General features: G+C 43.4%; 1 protein-coding gene and 1 long non-coding RNA gene across 11 annotated transcripts in view; one reads left to right on the top strand and one right to left on the bottom strand.

Moving 5' to 3' along the window:
• Positions 1 to 17877, top strand: part of rapgef2b (Rap guanine nucleotide exchange factor 2b) — a 508586-nt gene that overhangs the window by 284928 nt on the left and 205781 nt on the right. For all 10 annotated transcript variants that reach the window (XM_072495765.1, XM_072495762.1, XM_072495767.1 and 7 more), the window contains one exon: positions 9710 to 9878. In XM_072495765.1, the coding sequence (XP_072351866.1) occupies positions 9710 to 9878 (169 nt within the window). The remainder of the gene's footprint in view (positions 1 to 9709; positions 9879 to 17877) is intronic.
• Positions 6277 to 7780, bottom strand: LOC140409501 (uncharacterized). The gene is made up of 2 exons (XR_011940358.1): positions 7718 to 7780; positions 6277 to 6638 (listed from the first exon to the last, which is right to left on the bottom strand). It is a non-coding gene; the product is annotated as an uncharacterized lncRNA (long non-coding RNA).

The following is a 17877-nucleotide window of genomic DNA, read 5'->3' as shown; positions in this document are numbered from 1 at the left end:
GGAAATTAAAATCACCCACCACAAAAACCCTGCTGTTTTCACATCTTTCCAGAATCTGACTACATATCTGTTCCTCCGTATCCTGCTGGCTGTTGGGAGCCCTATACTACAACCCCAACATTGTGATTGTACCCTTCCTATTTGTGAGCTCTAATGGCTCATAATGCCTCACAGTAGGATCCCTCAAAGATATCCTCCCTCATTACAGCTGTCATACGTTCCCTAACCAGTAATGCAACTCCCCCACCCTTTCTGCTACCTCCTCTGTCTTGTCTAAAACATCGATATCCCAGAACGTTAAGCTGCCAGTCCTGTACTTCCTTTAACCATGTCTCCATCATATCATAATTCGCCACATTAATCCAAACTCTTAAGTACATTCATCTTACCTGTTATTATACTTGCGTTGAAGCAAACACACTCCAGACCACTGAGATCAGCAACTTTCCTCTGCCTGCTCTCCCTCTTTACTATATTTGTCTTAGTCTCAAGCTCTTCCCCAGTCTCTAGACTTGCTGGCCTGCTGCTCTGGTTCCCACCTCCCTACCATACTAGTTTAAACCCTCCCAAACCACCTAAGCAAATTTCCCGGCCAGGATATTGGTGCCGCTCGAGTTTAGGTGCAACCCATCTTGCTTGTATAGGTCCCACCTTCCCTGGAAGACATCCCAATAACACACTTATCTGAAGCCCTCCTCCCTACACCAGCTCTTTAGCCACATGTTCAACTGTAGTTTCTCTCTGTTTCTAGCTTCACGAGCACAAGGCACGGAGAATAATCCTGAAACGACGACCCTAAAGGTCCTGCTTTGTAGCTCACTACCTAATGCTCTATAAGGTCTTTGCGGGACCTTGTTGCTCTTCCTACCTGTGTCATTTGCATCAATGTGGACAATAACATCTGCCTGTTTGTCCATCCGTTTCAGGATGTCCTGGACCCGCTCAGAGACATCCATGACCCTTGCACCAGGAAGGCAACATACCATCCTGGAGTTTCTTTTGCAACCACAGAAGCGCTTATCTGTGCCCCTGACTATTGAATCCCCAATTAGTATTGCTGTATTAGGCTTTGCCCTTCTCTGTTCAGTAAGGGCAGCCATGGTGCCACTGCTCTGGCTACTGCTGCTGCTGTCACCTGATGGGCCATCCCCCTCATCAGTTTCCAAAGGGCCATACTTGTTAGAAAGGGGCACAGGCACAGGAACTCCTGCACTGTCTGCCTGCCTCGTCTAGAGGTTATCCATTTTTCTTCCTGTACCTTAGGTGTGACCACATCTCTATAACTTCTATCTATGATGCTTTCTGCCATTTGGTTGCTTCTTAGTACCTCCAGCTTCTGCTCAAACCAATTCATTCATTCAGTCAGCAAGTGTAGTTGGATACAGTTTCCCCAGATGTAATTGCCAGGGATGTTGTCAGCATTCATGATTGTCCACATGTCATAGGCGGAATACCAAGCCCACCAACTGTCATGAGAAACCCTCTGTTAAATTTTAAATAACTTTAATACAATAAAAACACTCAAGGACATACTCACCAATCAGCTGCCTTCTTAAATCTGCACTCAGAAGAGTGCCCTCGCAGGTCTGGTGCTCTCGGTAGCCTTGTGGATAACACAATTGCTTCACAGCTCCAGGGTCCCAGGTTTGATTCCCGGCTTGGGTCACTGTCTGTGCGGAGTCTGCACATCCTCCCCGTGTGTGCGTGGGTTTCCTCCGGGTGCTCCGGTTTCCTCCCACAGTCTAAAGATGTGCAGGTTAGGTGGATTGGCCATGGTAAATTGCCCTTAGTGTCCAAAATTGCCCTTATTGTTGGGTTGGGTTATGGGAATGGGGTGGCGATGTTGACCTTGGGTAGGGTGCTATTTCCAAGAGCCGGTGCAGACTCGATGGGCCGAATGGCCTCCTTCTGTGCTGTAAATTCTATGATAATCTCCTAAAGTACTGTCTCATCCCTCTTTTTATTGGTTTGAGGAGGAATGGAAACACTACAGCAATATTTTCTTTGGGGCTATTCCATTCTTTGGCAGTGGGTCCCCCTCAATCCCCTTCCAATTTGTGGTGACTGCACTGATTTCTTCCAGAATGCGTTTCAGTGTCACCACAAAGGAGGTTGGGAGTTTGACTTTTCCATCAAAATTGTGGTCAATCATCCATAGTGAAGAAATGTAATCTCGCAGGTAAACAAATTAGCCCCTCTTCACTGCCTGATGTTATGGGCCAGGGTTTAGAGAACCCCAAAGTGTATCATGGAGTTCACCTGACCCACAACTTTTAATAGATTGTGGTATGGGGAGCACACGCCCACTCTACAGGTGTGGTACAGCAGAAATGGAAAAGTAATTTTTAAAGCAAAACAATGTTTATTCTATGAATTCGAGTTAACCTTTTTGAAACATACAGTGAACATCTTAGCAACCATCAATTCAAATACAACCCCCAAAGAATACAACACTAAGTAATCCTTAAAAACTTCCCAAACAACATCCAGAAGACAATAGAAACACCTTTTAACAGAAGCACATTAGGTTTACATTCACTACTGAGAATATTTATAATTCTGAATTCACCAAATGATCAAGAGATAGTCTTTTGATGGCAGAGAGAACAGCAGTACACCTGCTTGGTCTGGCTTCAGCTCCAACACTGAAAACAAAACTAAAACACACCCTGCAGCAAACAGCCTAAAACGAAAGTAAAAAGCTGACAGACAGCCCAGCTCCACCCACTCTCTGACATCATTGCAGTAATAAACACCCATTTCTTAAAGGTACTCTCACTACCGATATATACACACCATTTATAAACACCCATTTCTTAAAGGTACTCTCACATGACACTGAGGAGACTTTCTTTTCGAGGCAGGGTTCATTTGTTTTGCCGGATAAGATGTCTTCCTCTGACATGCGGGTCCCAAATTGCCTTACTTGGCTGTCCATGTTATCAGCTCCCTCTACAGCCGATATCAGGCATGCCATGATAGTCTTGATGTATTCCATTGCACAAACAAGGGTTGAAAGCTGATGTAATTGACATGCAATGGGGAAATGTTCAACATCCCATCAACCTTCCAGCTATGGTCACCCTCACTGAATGACTTTATTTGAAATCCCATGTTCGTGAATGCAGTAGGCCTGGGAGCCATTGTGATTTTAAATCTCTTCTATTGTGAAGGGTAGTCAATTAGCACCTGGAACGGCATTTGCATTTCACTTGATTTCTCAAATATATGTAGCCATGTCTGTCTCTGTTGTCCAGAAAGTACAAAATAAGTCACTTAATTTTCCAGAGTTCATTTTGTGTGGGTTAAATATTTATATTCTATGTTGCTTTTTTCCAAAAGGTAAAATGTCCATTGCCCAGTAAGCTCACAGGCATGTGGCGTGGCTGTGACAAATGGCATGGAAATATTTCTTGCTTTAAGACTTTTACTATAACAAAATGTTAAAAGTACTAATGGCAAAGCGCTATCTTTGTATGCAATTTATTATTCAGCCACAAGACAAAATACTCTTCTTTTTTTTTTAACACTGCCAAAAACACACTTCACATATGTACTTTGCACTGTCCTTTTAAGACTTCGATTCTACCAGAACCAGTCCAAGGTTAGCTCCCAAGGATTTACTATTTTCCTTTCTCAGACTAGGAACTTTGAATCTCAGAACTGTCTTTCACAGTGAGCATTTCTTTCCGAAATGATTCTTCCTCTAGCAAATGCTAGGTGAAACTTTCAGCCATATAATAATAACCTTTATTAGTGTCACAAGTAGACTTACATCAACACTGCAATGAAGTTACTGTGAAAATCCCCCAGTCACCTCACTCCAACACCTGTTCGGGTACACTGAGGAGAATTCAGAATGTCAAATTCACCTAACAAGCACACAAGCAAGTCTTTCGAGACCGATGGGAGGAAACTGGAGCAACAGGCGAAAACCCACGCAGGCACGGGGAGAATTTGCAGACTCCGCCCAGACAATGACCTAAGCCGGGAATCAAACCTTGGTCCCTGATGCTGTGAAGCAACAGTGCTAGCCACAGCTACGTGCCCCTGTTTAACCCGTCATGAATTTGGTCTTTTCAATTCGAGCATGAGCTCCCATCTGCATCCTTGTGTGGTGAACCACAGCATTTGGTACTTTTAGCTGCTTTTCCTCTTCTGGACCCTGACAGACTAAGCTTGTTAGTGAGTTTCTGGGATACTTTTCCTTTCTCAAAGCCCACTTTCCATGGCAGTATGAGTCACATGGGCCTTCAATCAAGTGGAAATTCTGCATAACTATCCTTGAGACCCCAGGACAGTTTAAAGCAAACAATCAATTGCTTTTAATCCTTGTTTGGAAAAATCTTTCCACCATTCTGTGATATACATTAGACACCTCAAATCTGTGACACTTGGAGTAAACCTTATGCATCTGCTTAAATTTTGATTTCCTTTTTTACTGTTTATAATTTTACGATCAGCAGTATTACTATCAAAGAGTCTTGTCAATTTTCCAGCACTGTTTAATATATATTAAACAATGTATTTAATTAAATTCATTAATCAGAGACCTAAAATTATAGTATATCACAAACCTTTTGTGACATTTTATTGTTTAACAATCAAATCTCTTGAATATTACCAGCAATGCTAACAGCAGTAAGTCTGAAATGTGTGAAACATTTGTGGGTGTTGTACTGAAACTGTATAATTTTGAACAGATTACATTTATTTAGTATCACAGACAAATGCATAATACATTTTAATGGTAAAGGAACCTCTGGTATGGAGCCGTCTGCAAATCAAGAGATAGCTTTTGTTGATGACAAGAAAATGAGAATGAAACTGGGCAAACCTTCAGGACAGATCTATAAATTTCATATGTCATATATTTGCCCAAATGATAGTTGGGCAGCATGGTAGCACAGTGGTTAGCACCGCGGCTTCACAGCGGCATGGGTCCCGCTGGGTCATTGTCTGTGCGGAGTCTGCATGTTCTCCCCGTGTCTGCGTGGGTGTCCTCCGGGTGCTCCGGTTTCCTCCCACAGTCAAAAGCCTTGCAGTTTAGGTGGATTGGACATGTTAAATTGCCCTTAGTGTCCAAAAAGGTTAGGAGCGGTTATTGGGTTACTGGCGTAGGGTGGAAGTGAGAGCTTAAAGTGGGTCGGTGCAGACTTGATGGTCCCAATGGCCTCCTTCTGCACTGTATGTTCTATGAATGATTAACTTTAGTAGGAAGGTGTAACAAATTTCTCATGGTGGATAATAGCTTGAATAAATCATGAAACTGAATTCTTGATTGCGTTCAACATTGATCTAAGAATTGTCGTCTTTAAATATTAATGGTATGGCTTTATTCACTGCATCAAGGGCCTTGCACCAATATATCTAGGGCAAGCAGCAGATGGTGTGAAATGTGCAGGCAAAGATTCTAGGGCTGCCATATTATCAGAAATGTTGACAGCACAAATGGATTGGTAGTACAGAACACAAATATTGTTGAAAAGAGAGAAATGTTGCCAAAGCTTTTTGTTTTTCACTCAAGAGAAACGCAAGATTGCCAAATTTCAAATGACCATGACGATTTGTACTACAGGAAAAAAGGGGTGCCGATTGGGCGGCACGGTAGCACAGTGGTTAGCACAGTTGCTTCGCAGCTCCAGGGTCACAGGTTTGATTCCTGGCTTGGGTCACTGTCTATGCAGAGTCTGCACGTTGTCCCCGTGTGTTCGTGGGTTTCCTCCGGGTGCTCGTTACCTCCCACAGTCTAAAGATGTGCAGGTTAGGTGGATTGGCCATGCTAAATTGCCCTTGGGTTAGGTGGGGTTACTGGGCTACGGGGATGTGTGGGCGTAAGTGGGGTGCTCTTTCCAAGAGCCAGTGCAGACTCGATGGGCCTAATGGCCTCCTGCACTGTAAATTCTATGATTGGTTAGCAGGTTGACTCTGATGCCAGAGCCAACCAGAGTTATTCTGCCAACTATTCGGCACCGTTTCCTCCTGTAGTATAAATTTATGTTTGTCCTGATGAGTGCAAGTTGAAAAGCTTCAAAAATATGTCTCTTCAGCAATATTCAACAGGGTATAATATCTTCAGAATTGCCAACACAGAATCTGTTTCTATGGAACCTGATAATAGCTATGGTGTTGAGAAAAGAAATCATTCTTCAGTTTTTCTTTTATTTATTTGTCTCTGCAGACAACTGGGACAATAGAAGTGGCTGATTATCCAGATGCATAGTAGCTACAGTGACTTGCACTAATTTATATGAAAAACAGCTGACACAATAGTAGTAAATGTACTTCATGAGTCGGTTTACTTAACAGAAATTATGCAGTCTCTCATTTTCACCAAAGTTCGGAATTCTGGAATGAATTTATCAGATGCAAAGCAGTTCAGTGCAATTACTTAGATTGTCTCGTAGTTATGTGTAGTACAATCATCAGAATGACTGCAGTCGATGCTGATCCCAATGGGATGGTGCACTCTGCTCTCCATTTAGAATGCATGATGTGCCTTATTGCAGGAATTCTCAACCAGGCATTTCACCATCTCCTGGAGCAGCGGTCTGCAACCTGTGACTCCAGAGGCTCTTGAACATCTCATCTGCGCCTCTCAACCTTTTCAAGTTGTATTGCATTAACATGAAAAAACTCTGAAAAGTTTAAGTGAAGAAAAATAAGAACAGTGTATTTATTGTGGGCTAATCTAAGTACCTGAATATGTATATATTGGAGAAATGAAGAAAACATTTTTTTAAGAAGATACAAAAGTGCAATAATTCAGTCAGGTCTAATTTAAGTTTGATTATATTTCTACTGATACATAAATTCAAGACAGTGTAATTCATTTATTATACATGCAAATCATACTTTTGGTTTATAATTGTCAAATGTTCATCCTGTGGCTGTTTCTTATTTTAGGCATTTTTTAACATAAAAAGGGCTATTCAGGTTTAAAAAAAGAGGTTGCCAACTGCTGCCCTTAAAGGTATACAACACGATTTCAAGTGTTCCACCAAAAATAATGAACAGAAACTCCTGTTTCATTCACCTTCTCAATTTGCCGCCCTCCTGATCAATAATATTTGCCCAATTCTCACTTCTGGTTTAGCTGAGGCCAATCTAAATGTTTAACTCCATGTCACCTGCCCAAAGTGCCAAAAACAGAGCAACATGGGTCAGGTTGGGAAAGGGGGATCTCATTAAGCTCCAGGTAAAGCATGTCCCAGCGATCCGTACAGAGAGAGACGGCTGGGCTAACAGGGACTCTGATCACCAACAGTGTTAAAAAATAGCAAATTTCCTCCATTCATCCAGTAAAGAGCCGTAGCCGGTGAATAATAAATAATTTGTTGAATGTCCCAACACTGATTTATTATTTTAAGATTATTTCCCAAATTGCCTGCTACCTTAAGTTAATCAGACCCCAAACAACAGTGCATTGAAATCCCCCAAACTAAGTTTTTTTTTTAAAGAGAAACATCTCTTAAGACACAAAGATGTCCAATACTGCATATTAAGGAGAATTTTTGTGATATCTTTTGTCCTGTTGGCAGGAAACATGCTTTCCAACCTCTCCCAATGCAGCACTCCCTCAGAACTACACTGGAGATTATGGAATCAATCTTTTGTCGCATTAAACAAGAATAATAAATATATGTTTGACTATTTAACACATTTTTGTACTGAAAATCTGGGGAGTCCACAATTTTTATGACACGGGCAGGCTGACCTCTGAAATGAAGACGTTGAGAATTCCAACTCTAACAGAGTTGCTCATTATTGGTTAGGCTTACTTTCTTCTAACTTGAGCTGTTATTGCGATTGGTCACACTGACCAGCTAACAACCCACCCTCTGCTGGTGTTTCCAGGGAGTGTGTATGCAGATTGCACAATATTTAGACAATTCATCAATATGTGGTAACAAAGGAAGTAAGTGATGTCAGCAGACTTGTTTTTGTGAGGTCAGCAGGTTGTCTTTAAGAGGTCAGTCGACTGTCATTGCAGCTGATGGAGTTCTGAAGAGACCCATGTCATTGATGGCCATACCATACCATGCTTTATCTCTTGTTCTGGATCTAAGGAGAAGGCGCCTGATGAGTCCGGAGGCTCTTGGCCATCGGTCAAGCTTCGACCTGTCAAGCAAATGTTGTTCATTCTCATCAGGCGCATTCTCCTTAGATCCAGAACAAGAGAGACAGCATGGTATGGCCATCAATGACATGGGTCTCTTCAGAACTCCATCAGCTGCACTGACCAGGAAGGCATTAGGAGCAGTTTTGCATGTGCCGTTGCAGTGCAGGCTGCATACACACGCGCAACAGTTTGTGATGCGTTTCTGGTTGGCAGGTGGCAAGAGTTGCAATGTTAAATTTGCTTTAAATTGTCTGGGCATCAAAGAAATACTGAAAACAGAAGGGGGGGGGGGGGGAAGAACCACATATATGTGAATAGCTGATAGTCGCCCACTGTGATATGAGACCTAAGAATGTATCTTAAAGCAACAACAAAAAAAGGGGGAACCAGGGAGGGGGCCGATACCAACGGAAAGGTTCTTAAATATTGTAGCCGATGCACATACCCTTGTCTATTGTACAGTGTATAAAAGAAATAACTTCAATAAAAACATTTTCAAAAAGGGGAAGGGGTGGGGGGTAAGAAGGGTTGGACTTTTTTTTTTTTTGGTCATTGTAAATTGTATTTGATCTGTACAGATTTGTTTATTTTGTAGTGTGTGAAAAGAAAAACTCTAATAAAAACATTTTCAAAAAAAAAATTGTTTGGGCATTGGAGACAGCCAACTGTTGTGTACCCCTTTAAATCTTCACAAATACCAGTTTGAGAACCACAACCCTGTTGGTGTTGCTCTTTGGTTAGGCTTGCTTTCTTCAAACTTAAAGCTGCTATTCAGATGATCAAACTGACCACACTAACAGCTCTCCTCATACAATGCTGCTGGTGTTCCCATGGTGTGTACTACCTGGGTTACACAATATTTTAGCAGATAACCAAGATGTGGTAACAAATAATAATAATCGCTTATTGTCACAAGTAGACTTCAATGAAGTTACTGTGAAAAGCCCCTAGTCGCCATATTCCGGCGCCTGTTCGGTGAGGACGGTACAGGAATTCAACCCGCACTGCTGGCATTGTTCTGCATTGCAAGCCAGCTATTTAGCCCACTGTGCTAAACGAGCCCCTCTGAGTAAGCAGACTGTCATTGGTACGAACTTTGCATAAATGCGTCTTTTTAATTCATTTTCTAACCATATGAATTAGGAGTTTTGTATAGTGCCTCGATGAAGATAATACTTAGCCTAGGAAAACTTGGGTTATATTTCCTAGAGATGAATACAGCTAAAGGTAATTTGATCTTCATGTTGAAAATAATGAAGACAATCAATAGGTAGATAGGAGAATCTAGAACGAGGGGAAATTATCTTAAATTTTGGCAAAGGTGATTTAATTGAACCTAGAAAAAATTTCAAAAAGCAGATTTTGAAAATGTGGAAAACATTACTACAATGTACCATAGATGAAAAATCAGTTGTGGTGTTTAAAATAAGATGTGCTTGTAAAGTAATGATATTAATGTTCATGAAGAAAGGACAAAGAATTGCATTTTATTTAAATGCTACCATACCAAACAAAATGATACAGCAGTTCTCTGTTCCTGTGTATCTTATTGCTAATCATGGTCATGTTTTTTCTTTTGTTTGGAAGGCCACAGAAAGTGATATGGACCTGAGCGGTCTGCCAGAGACTGCAGTGGATTCTGAAGATGATGATGATGAAGAGGACATTGAGAGAGCATCAGATCCACTGATGAGCAGGGACATTGTCAGAGACTGCCTGGAAAAAGATCCTATAGATAGAACAGATGATGATATTGGTGAGTCGTGTAAAATTAGGAATAGGCAACAAGATCTAAAGTTGAAAACAAAGTCAAATTTATTAAGGTAATTTAAAACTATCTCGTGTTATGCTGTGGAAGTGAAGAGTTATAACATCTCACAGCACAGGAGGGAGTCATTCAGTTCATTTAGCCTTATGCTGGATCTCTGAAGGAATTATCCACTTAATCTGAGTTTTATAACATCAAAAGAGACCCTTCGTGTCTGCACTGACTATCAAGCACCTCTCTATTCTAACCCTATTTTCCAGGAGTTGGTACATATTATTTCAAGTGCTGAACTAAATGCTTCTTAAGTGTAGTGAGTATTCCGACCTTCACCACACTTTCAGGCAGTGAGTTCCAGATTCCTACCATCCTCCGGGTGAAAAGATTTTTCCTCAAATCCATACCTTATGTCTACCCCATACCTTAAATCTTTGCCCTCCCCATGGTTATTTACCCCTCTACTAAGGTTTCTTCCTATCTACCAATCTATATACCTTAATTTTGTAAATCTCGATCAAATCCCCCCTCAGCATTCTCTGTTCTAATGAAATAACCCCAGCCTATCCAGCCTCTCTTCATGGCTGAAATGCTCCAGCCCAGGCAACTTTGTGGTGAATCTCTTCTGCACCCTTTCTAGTGCGATCACATACTTCCTATAATGTGGTGACCAGAACTAAACACAGCACTTTAATTGTGGCCTAACAAGCGTTTTATAAAGCTCCATCATAACCTCCCTGCTCTTATATTCTATTCCTTGGCTAATAAAGGCGAGCATCCTATATGCCACCTTTACCACCTTATCCAACTGTTCTGCTACCTTCAGGGGTCTATGGGCATGCATCTTTGGTCCTTTGCACTTTCTGGCGTCCTACCGTTCATTCTGTATTTCTTCGCCTTGTTAATCCTCCCAAAGTGCATCACCTCTCTTCTGATATTCCCCCTTAAATCTTTTCTAAATAATTCCCTTTTCCGGCAATTCTGGGAGAAAGTGGATTCAGTGCATTCTGTAAATTGAAATTTCTTTGCCTGTTTTTCTTTTTTTCCCCTGAAGACCTGATTCCTCACTGAGGTACAACTTCAACTGTGCTGGTTAGCTTCTGGCATGTAGCTCATACCACAGGATAATGATAGTTGTAGGGAGAGATTTGTTCCATCCAGAAGTACCTTAAAGCCCTCCCCCATTTCAGTTGCTTTCTTAAAACGTTTCAGGGTTTCACCTCCACATTTTATTTGAACTATCATTCGTGTATGGGTCACTTTTGAAGTGAAGGATATCTTCCTGATGTAAGCCCTAACTCACATTTGCTAGTTTGTCAGTCCCTTCTTGTTTTCTTTGAAGCATTTTAATAGAATTACTTTTCCCATACTGTTAACTATACTTTATACTCCATATGATCATCTCTTAGATACTTCTTTTCAGGATTAAAAGATCTACACTTCTCCAAAATTCTGTTATAAGCTGGGTCTCTGACATGAGGAATCAACCTTGTGACGGTTGACTGCATCGCTTCCAATATTTGAACAGCTCTCTGTTTCTTGGTAACCAAAATGGGCACATTCCTGAAGGTGTGGTCCTACCAGAGCAGTGTACCGTTTCATCACACCTTCCTCTGGCATATTTTTCTGCTTCAGCTATGTAGATCAGTATTTTCTATTCGTTCACAGGATGCGAAAGTTGCTGGCAAAGTCAACATTTGTTACCATCTCTAATTATCCTTGAGAAAGTGGTGATGAGCTGTTAATGGCTTTGTCCATTGGTGTCTGCATTTAGTGTTGAGGTTACTAAGATTCCGAGGTCACTTTCAACATCATCTGTAATTATTTCAATAACATGGACTTTGCACTGTAAATTCTATGATGGAATGTTTGTGATTCATTCATGTGTGAACAGAGAGTGGAAAATGGGTATTTTTACATGGGGATAGCTCAGCTTGATTTGGTTTTCACCTCATGTCCACACATGCAATTCCATTGTGCACTTTATATAATATACTGTAACTATAAGACCTCCAGTAGTGGGCCTGCCTGAAGGGATGGAAGGTGTGAGTGCCATGAGGTATGTCTCGAAGATGCTGGCGGGGCTGGTGGAAGAAGGGGTGCTAGATAAGGTGCCTGAAAGGGGGGGGGTTGTTGCAACGTGGCAGGGGGTGAGAGATGACATGGTCATGGGCGGAGAAAGGGGCCATCTGGAATGGGCTAGGTACAGGGTGGAATTAAAGGGGCGGGAGCTAAGTGGGGAAGATGACAAACAGCGGAGGGGATTGGAGGCATAAGCCTCCGGTAAGGCTGGTAACGTGGAATATCCGGGACGGACTGGGCTGGTTAAAAGGTCGTGGGTTTTCGCGCAGCTCAAGAGCTTGAAAGCGGGGGTGATCTTTCTGCAGGGGATGCACCTCCGTGTGATGGACCACAGGTTAAGGAAGGGATGGGTCGGGCAGGTTTTTCACTCGGATTTTGATTAAAATCGCAGTGAGCAAAAATATGGGATTTGTGAGTGCAAAGGAGGTGAGGGACCCAGGTGATATGTGATTGTGAGTGGGGTATTGGAAGGGATACCGGTGGTGTTGGTAAATGTGTCTGCCCCAAATTGGGATGATGTGGGTTTTATGAGGGGGTTGCTGGCAGAGATCCCGGAGTTGGCCACGCATCAATTGATCATGGGAGGAGATTTTAACTGTGTCCTAGAGCCGAGTTGGATAAGTCGAGCCCAGGGAGCTTGGGGTTTATGGAGAGGATGGGTATGGTGGATCCATGGCGCTCTCAGGATCCATGGCCGGGGTGGAGGTTTGACTCGGGGTTGTTGGCAAATGGAGGTTTTTGTGATAAGGTGCGGGCGGTGATTAAGGTGTATGTGGAGTTGAATCAGAATGGGGAGGTGTCACCGGCCATTTTTTGGGAAGCACTGAAGGCAGTGGTCCAGGGGGGAAATTATTTTGTTTAAGGCTTGTGCGGATAGGGAAAGGAGGGAGGAACATGACCGTTTCGTGATCATGATAGAGGAGACTGCCCACCGTGTAGGGATTGGCGAGGAGGAAAAGATTGGAGGGGCAGTTTGACAGGCTGACAACAGGGAGGGCGGTGTGGCAACTGCGTAGGGCAAGGGGGGTGCAATACGAGTATGGGGAGAAGGCGAGCCACATGCTGGCGCACCAGCTGCGGAGGCAGGCTGTATCCAGGGAAATATTGAAGATATGGACTGGGACTGTGGATCTGGTGTCAGAGCTAGGAAAGATAAATGAGGCATGTAGGGAGTACTACCATGGACATTAGGAGGCAGACCCGGGAGGAGAGGAGGGGGACGTGAGGGGTTTTCTGGACAAGCTGGAATTTCCCCAGGTGGATGAAGCAAAGAGGCAGGTGTTGGAGGAGCCCCTGGGGCTGAGGGAGGTGCTGGATAGTATCAGGGGTATGAAGTTGGGGAAGGCCCCTGGGCCGGAAGGGTACCCGGCGGAATTTTATAAGGAACTTGCGACAGACCTGGCACCACATTTGTTGGGGGCGTTTAATGAAACATTGGAGAAGTGGGAGTTGCCGGAGACGATGACGCAGGCGGTAATCACACTAATCCCGAAAAAGAGGAAGGACCTGGTGGAATGTGGGTCGTATAGGCCCATATCACTATTGAACACGGATGTGAAAGTATTGGCTAAGTTGTTGAGGGGGAGGATGGAGTAGTGTGTCCCCGGGGAGGTGGCAGAAGATCAAACAGGCTTCATGAAGGGCAGGCAGCTCGCGACCAGTATAAGATGGCTGTTGAATGTGGTGATGAATTCGTCGGGGGTTCTAGTACCGGAGATGGTCGTGTCCGTGCACGCGGAGAAGGCATTTGACCTGGTGGAGTGGCGGTACTTGTTCAAGGTTTTGGGAAGGTTTGGGCCGAGATTTGTGGCATGGGTACGGTTGCTGTATGTGGCACCAAGGGCGAGGGTGAGGACGAATGATATGAGCTCACAAAGCTTTGACTTACACGGGTACGAGGCAGTGGTGCCCGCTGTCGCCGCTCTTGTTTGCGCTGGCCGTCGAGTCATTGGCGATGGCTCTCAGGGGGTCGGCAGAGTTGCGGGGGATTATGAGGGGACAGAGAGGGCCTCTTGCTGTATGTTTCGGATCCGTTGGAGAGTATGGGAAAGATTATGGGCCTGCTGGGGAGGTTTGTAGGGTTCTCAGGGTACAAGCTGAATGTAGGGAAAAGCTAGATATTCCCGGTGAATGAGCTGGCACAGCGGGCTAATTTAAGGAGGGGGGCCATTTACGGTAGCGAGGGATTGGTTTAGGTATTTGGGGGATTCAGGTAGCGAGGGACTGGGCGGGGGTTCGTTAAGTGGAACTTAACAAAGCTGGTGGAGGAGGAAGGGAGGATCTTAAGAAGTGTGATACACTACACTTAACGCTGACGGGGAGGGTCCAAGTGGTGAAAACGAATATTCTGCCAAGGTTCTTGTTTATCTTTCAAGCTCCCCCGATCTTTATACCAAAGGCATTTTATCGGAAAGTGGACACAATCGTTTCTGACTTTGTATGGGCGGGGAGGGTGCCGAGGGTGGGGAGCACCCTGCTACAGAGGCAGCAGGGGGGGTTGGCGTTGCCAAACTTGCTTCATTATTATTGGGCGGCGAATGTGGACAAGGTGCGGCGGTGGTGGAAAGAAGAAAGGGTAGAGTGGGTTGGGATGGAGGAGGAATCTTGTAAGGTGTCTAGTTTGAGGGCTATGGTGACGGCAGCGTTGCCAATGGCTCCGAGTAGGTATTCAAGGAGCCCAGTGGTGCAGTCCACAGTGAGGATATGGAATCAGTTGAGGAGGCATTTTAGGGTGGAAAGGATGTCTGTGCTAACGCCACTGTGCAAGAATCATGGGTTTGAGCAGGGGGGATGGATCGTGTATACAGGAGGTGGAGGGAAGTGGGGCTGGTCAAGGTGAGGGAGTTGTATTTGGAGGAAGGGTTCGCCATCTGGAGGAGCTAAGGGAGAGGGTAGAGATGCCGAGGCGGAGTGAGTTCAGGTATCTGCAGGTTAGGGACTTTGCGCAAAAGGTCTGGAAGGGGTTGCCGGGGTACACCCTGTTGGAGTGACTGTTGCTTCCGGATATGGAAGGGGAGGGAAGAATTGGGGATATATAGAAGTGACTGGGGGAGCAGGGAGGCGAGCGGGTGGTAAAGATCAAGGAGAAATGGCGGATTTTGCTGGCGTGGTGGTCAGCATCGCCACCGGGGGGTAGCGGCTTGGTTGGGTGACCTGTATGACTTCCTGCGTTTAGAGAAGATGTGAGTTAAGGGGCTCTTCAGGGGGGTTTGAGGAAGGGTGGGGGGTGCTTGTGACCGTGTTTGAGGGGTTGTTTGTCGCGGAGGAGGGAGGGGAGGAACCTGTGCAGACTGTTTAGTTGATTGTTGGGAAGTATGTTTCCCCAGAGTGTTTATTCACTAACCTGTTTTGATATGTTTGTATTTCAAAAAAAACTATAAGACCTCCGATTTCACTTTAAAAAATGGAGATTTTAAAAATGACACTGTGAGGCAACACTGCTATCTATCCACTGTGAGACCGAGCCTAAATGCCAGTTCAATGTCTTGATTTACTGCATGTACTTTTATTCTTTCATTTTCATGGCTCTTAAAAGTTTAACAAACATCTACCACTTATTGCCCTTGATAGCTCTACACTTCATCTTTCCTGTCCTCAATGGAACTTCCAAATCCCTTCCTTTTTAATGCTGCAGTGCATCTTGTAAATGGTACATGGGGGTGGATGTTTTAGCTGATAGATGGGTACCCGTCAAGCAAGCTGTGATAGCATGAATGGTGTCAAGCTTCTCAAGTGTTGGAGCTGCAAGTGGAGAGAATTTCATCACACACCTGACTGATGCATTGTAGATGACAAGACAGGCTTTGGGAAGTCAAGAGATGAGTTCTTGCCTCAAGAATACCCAATCTCTGACCTGCTCTTGTAGCACAGTATTTATACGGCTGGTGCAGTTCAGTTTCTGGTCACTGGTAACTCCCAAGTTGTTGCTGGTGGGAAATCCGAAAAAGTAACATTGTTGAATGTTATGGAGAGGCGATGGCTGTTTTATGGCACAAATGTTGCTTGGCACTTCCCAACCTGAACTTGAATGTTGTTCAGCTCTTTTTGTATGCAGACATGGATTTACTTCGCTGCCCAAATGTAGAGTTGTCCTGGGGCTGATACGATTAGGCAACACTATGTTAAAAAAAAAAACGCGATCAACTTCAATGGCAGGGACTAAAAGCAATAATAGATAGGCGGTTGACCATGTTTATATTAATCATATTTTGAAAGCATATAGTTAGTGTAAGGCATGTGATTCATAAAACAGATCAGATACTGGTGTACTTTTGGACTATATCGTGATGAATGATCAGGGCAACTTGCATATGATGTGTAGTTTTGGACCACTCTATATCTCAGTGAAAGATATGAAACACTTTAGAAAGAATCAGTGAAAAATGAACACAATTATTGCAGGCCTCATGGACTAAGTCATAAGTAAAACCCATTCACTAGCAAAAGTACATGAAACGTGCTTTCAAAGTTATTTATCTTGGAGTGAGTGCAGGACTGGAAAATAAGAGTTCAAAATTCCCAAGGTTAAGAATTAGCAACAACAAAGGAATTTATAAAGAAGATACAAAAACAGAAAATACTGGACAGAGTCATCCAGACTCGAAACGTTACTTCCCTTTTTTCTCCACAGATGCTGTCATATCTGTTGAGATTATCCAGTATTTTCTGTTTTTGTTTCAGATTCCAGCATCCGCAGTATATTACTTTTATCTTAAAGAAATCACTTTTGGTGAAGTTTACAGATTTCAAAAGCAGCTTAATATTTGTTGAAGAAAATTGTCAGTTATAGAGATAATTGATAAAACTGTCAAGAGAAGTAGAGAAAGAAAATTAATGCTTCATTAAATTAAGGGCAGAGGCGGATTTACTTAATTTCTACCCCCACCCACCTCCAAATGACGGCTGATGACTGCAGCCGGCTGGCTCACCTCATGACTTTTGTCCAGAGCCTGACCTCGCTGTTGCTGGCTGGTCTGCCCTCTCAGTCCTGGCTGGGTTGAGTTGCCACTCGCCTGCTTTCCTCCCTGCTCAATGGCAGCTGGCCGGCTGGCTCACGTTAGCTCATGGCTTTTGCCTGACACCTCTCGCCTCGTCTTGCTGTTGCTGGCTGGCCTGCCCTCAACCCTGGGTCGAGAAACCTGCTGCGCCAATTTTTGCAAAGATAAATCGCAGGATCTTGTGCCTCTGCCCCTCTCCCTCCTTCATACGCAAATGCTGTATGTTCTCTTGAAGTTTATCACTACCCTCCTCAAACTTAGCAATACTTCCAACTTTTGGATCATCTGGAGATTTTGCTCTTACACCCTTGACTGCCTGCAGTTATCTATTTCTCCTCTGCCTTCATACTCTTAATTTCCAGGATGACCACATTTATAAACCTAAAATCCATAAAACTCTCAGCCTTGTAGATGCAAGGCACTTGGTTTGTGGCACTTCTTCACAATTGGTTCTCCTGGACTCAAGATTTGGCCTGGAGTTCCCACGTTGAACAGGATGTGTATTTTGGGGAACTGAGATGCCCCATTCTGCCTCTGTTTATTACACGATTAATCTTAAAGCTAAATTAAATAAAGGCTCATTATCTAGTCACTAGACAGCTGTTTCCCTTCTGTTGATGTTGCTTTGTTTTACTGGGAGGTAAATTAAAATATTTTCTTTTAACTTTTTTTCCTGTATATCTCCTATTTTAATTTACAGATAATTAAAACTTTTTACTGTTAGTATATCCTGTATTTTAATTTTATCCCGAGATCTGATTCATTAATTGAACTCTTGGAATTATATAAATTATCAAATTGGTTTCAGTTTTGCACAAATTTATTTGATAGTCTTTTTTTACAGTTGATTAATATATATTAAATTAAATGCTTAACACTAGACCCACCCCACGTGACTCCTTGTCCTGTGGCAT

The sequence above is a fragment of the Scyliorhinus torazame genome, chromosome 3 (genome assembly GCF_047496885.1).
Source record: "Scyliorhinus torazame isolate Kashiwa2021f chromosome 3, sScyTor2.1, whole genome shotgun sequence".
NCBI classification, from domain to species: domain Eukaryota; kingdom Metazoa; phylum Chordata; class Chondrichthyes; order Carcharhiniformes; family Scyliorhinidae; genus Scyliorhinus; species Scyliorhinus torazame.
This window is presented reverse-complemented; position numbering and strand designations above follow the sequence as displayed.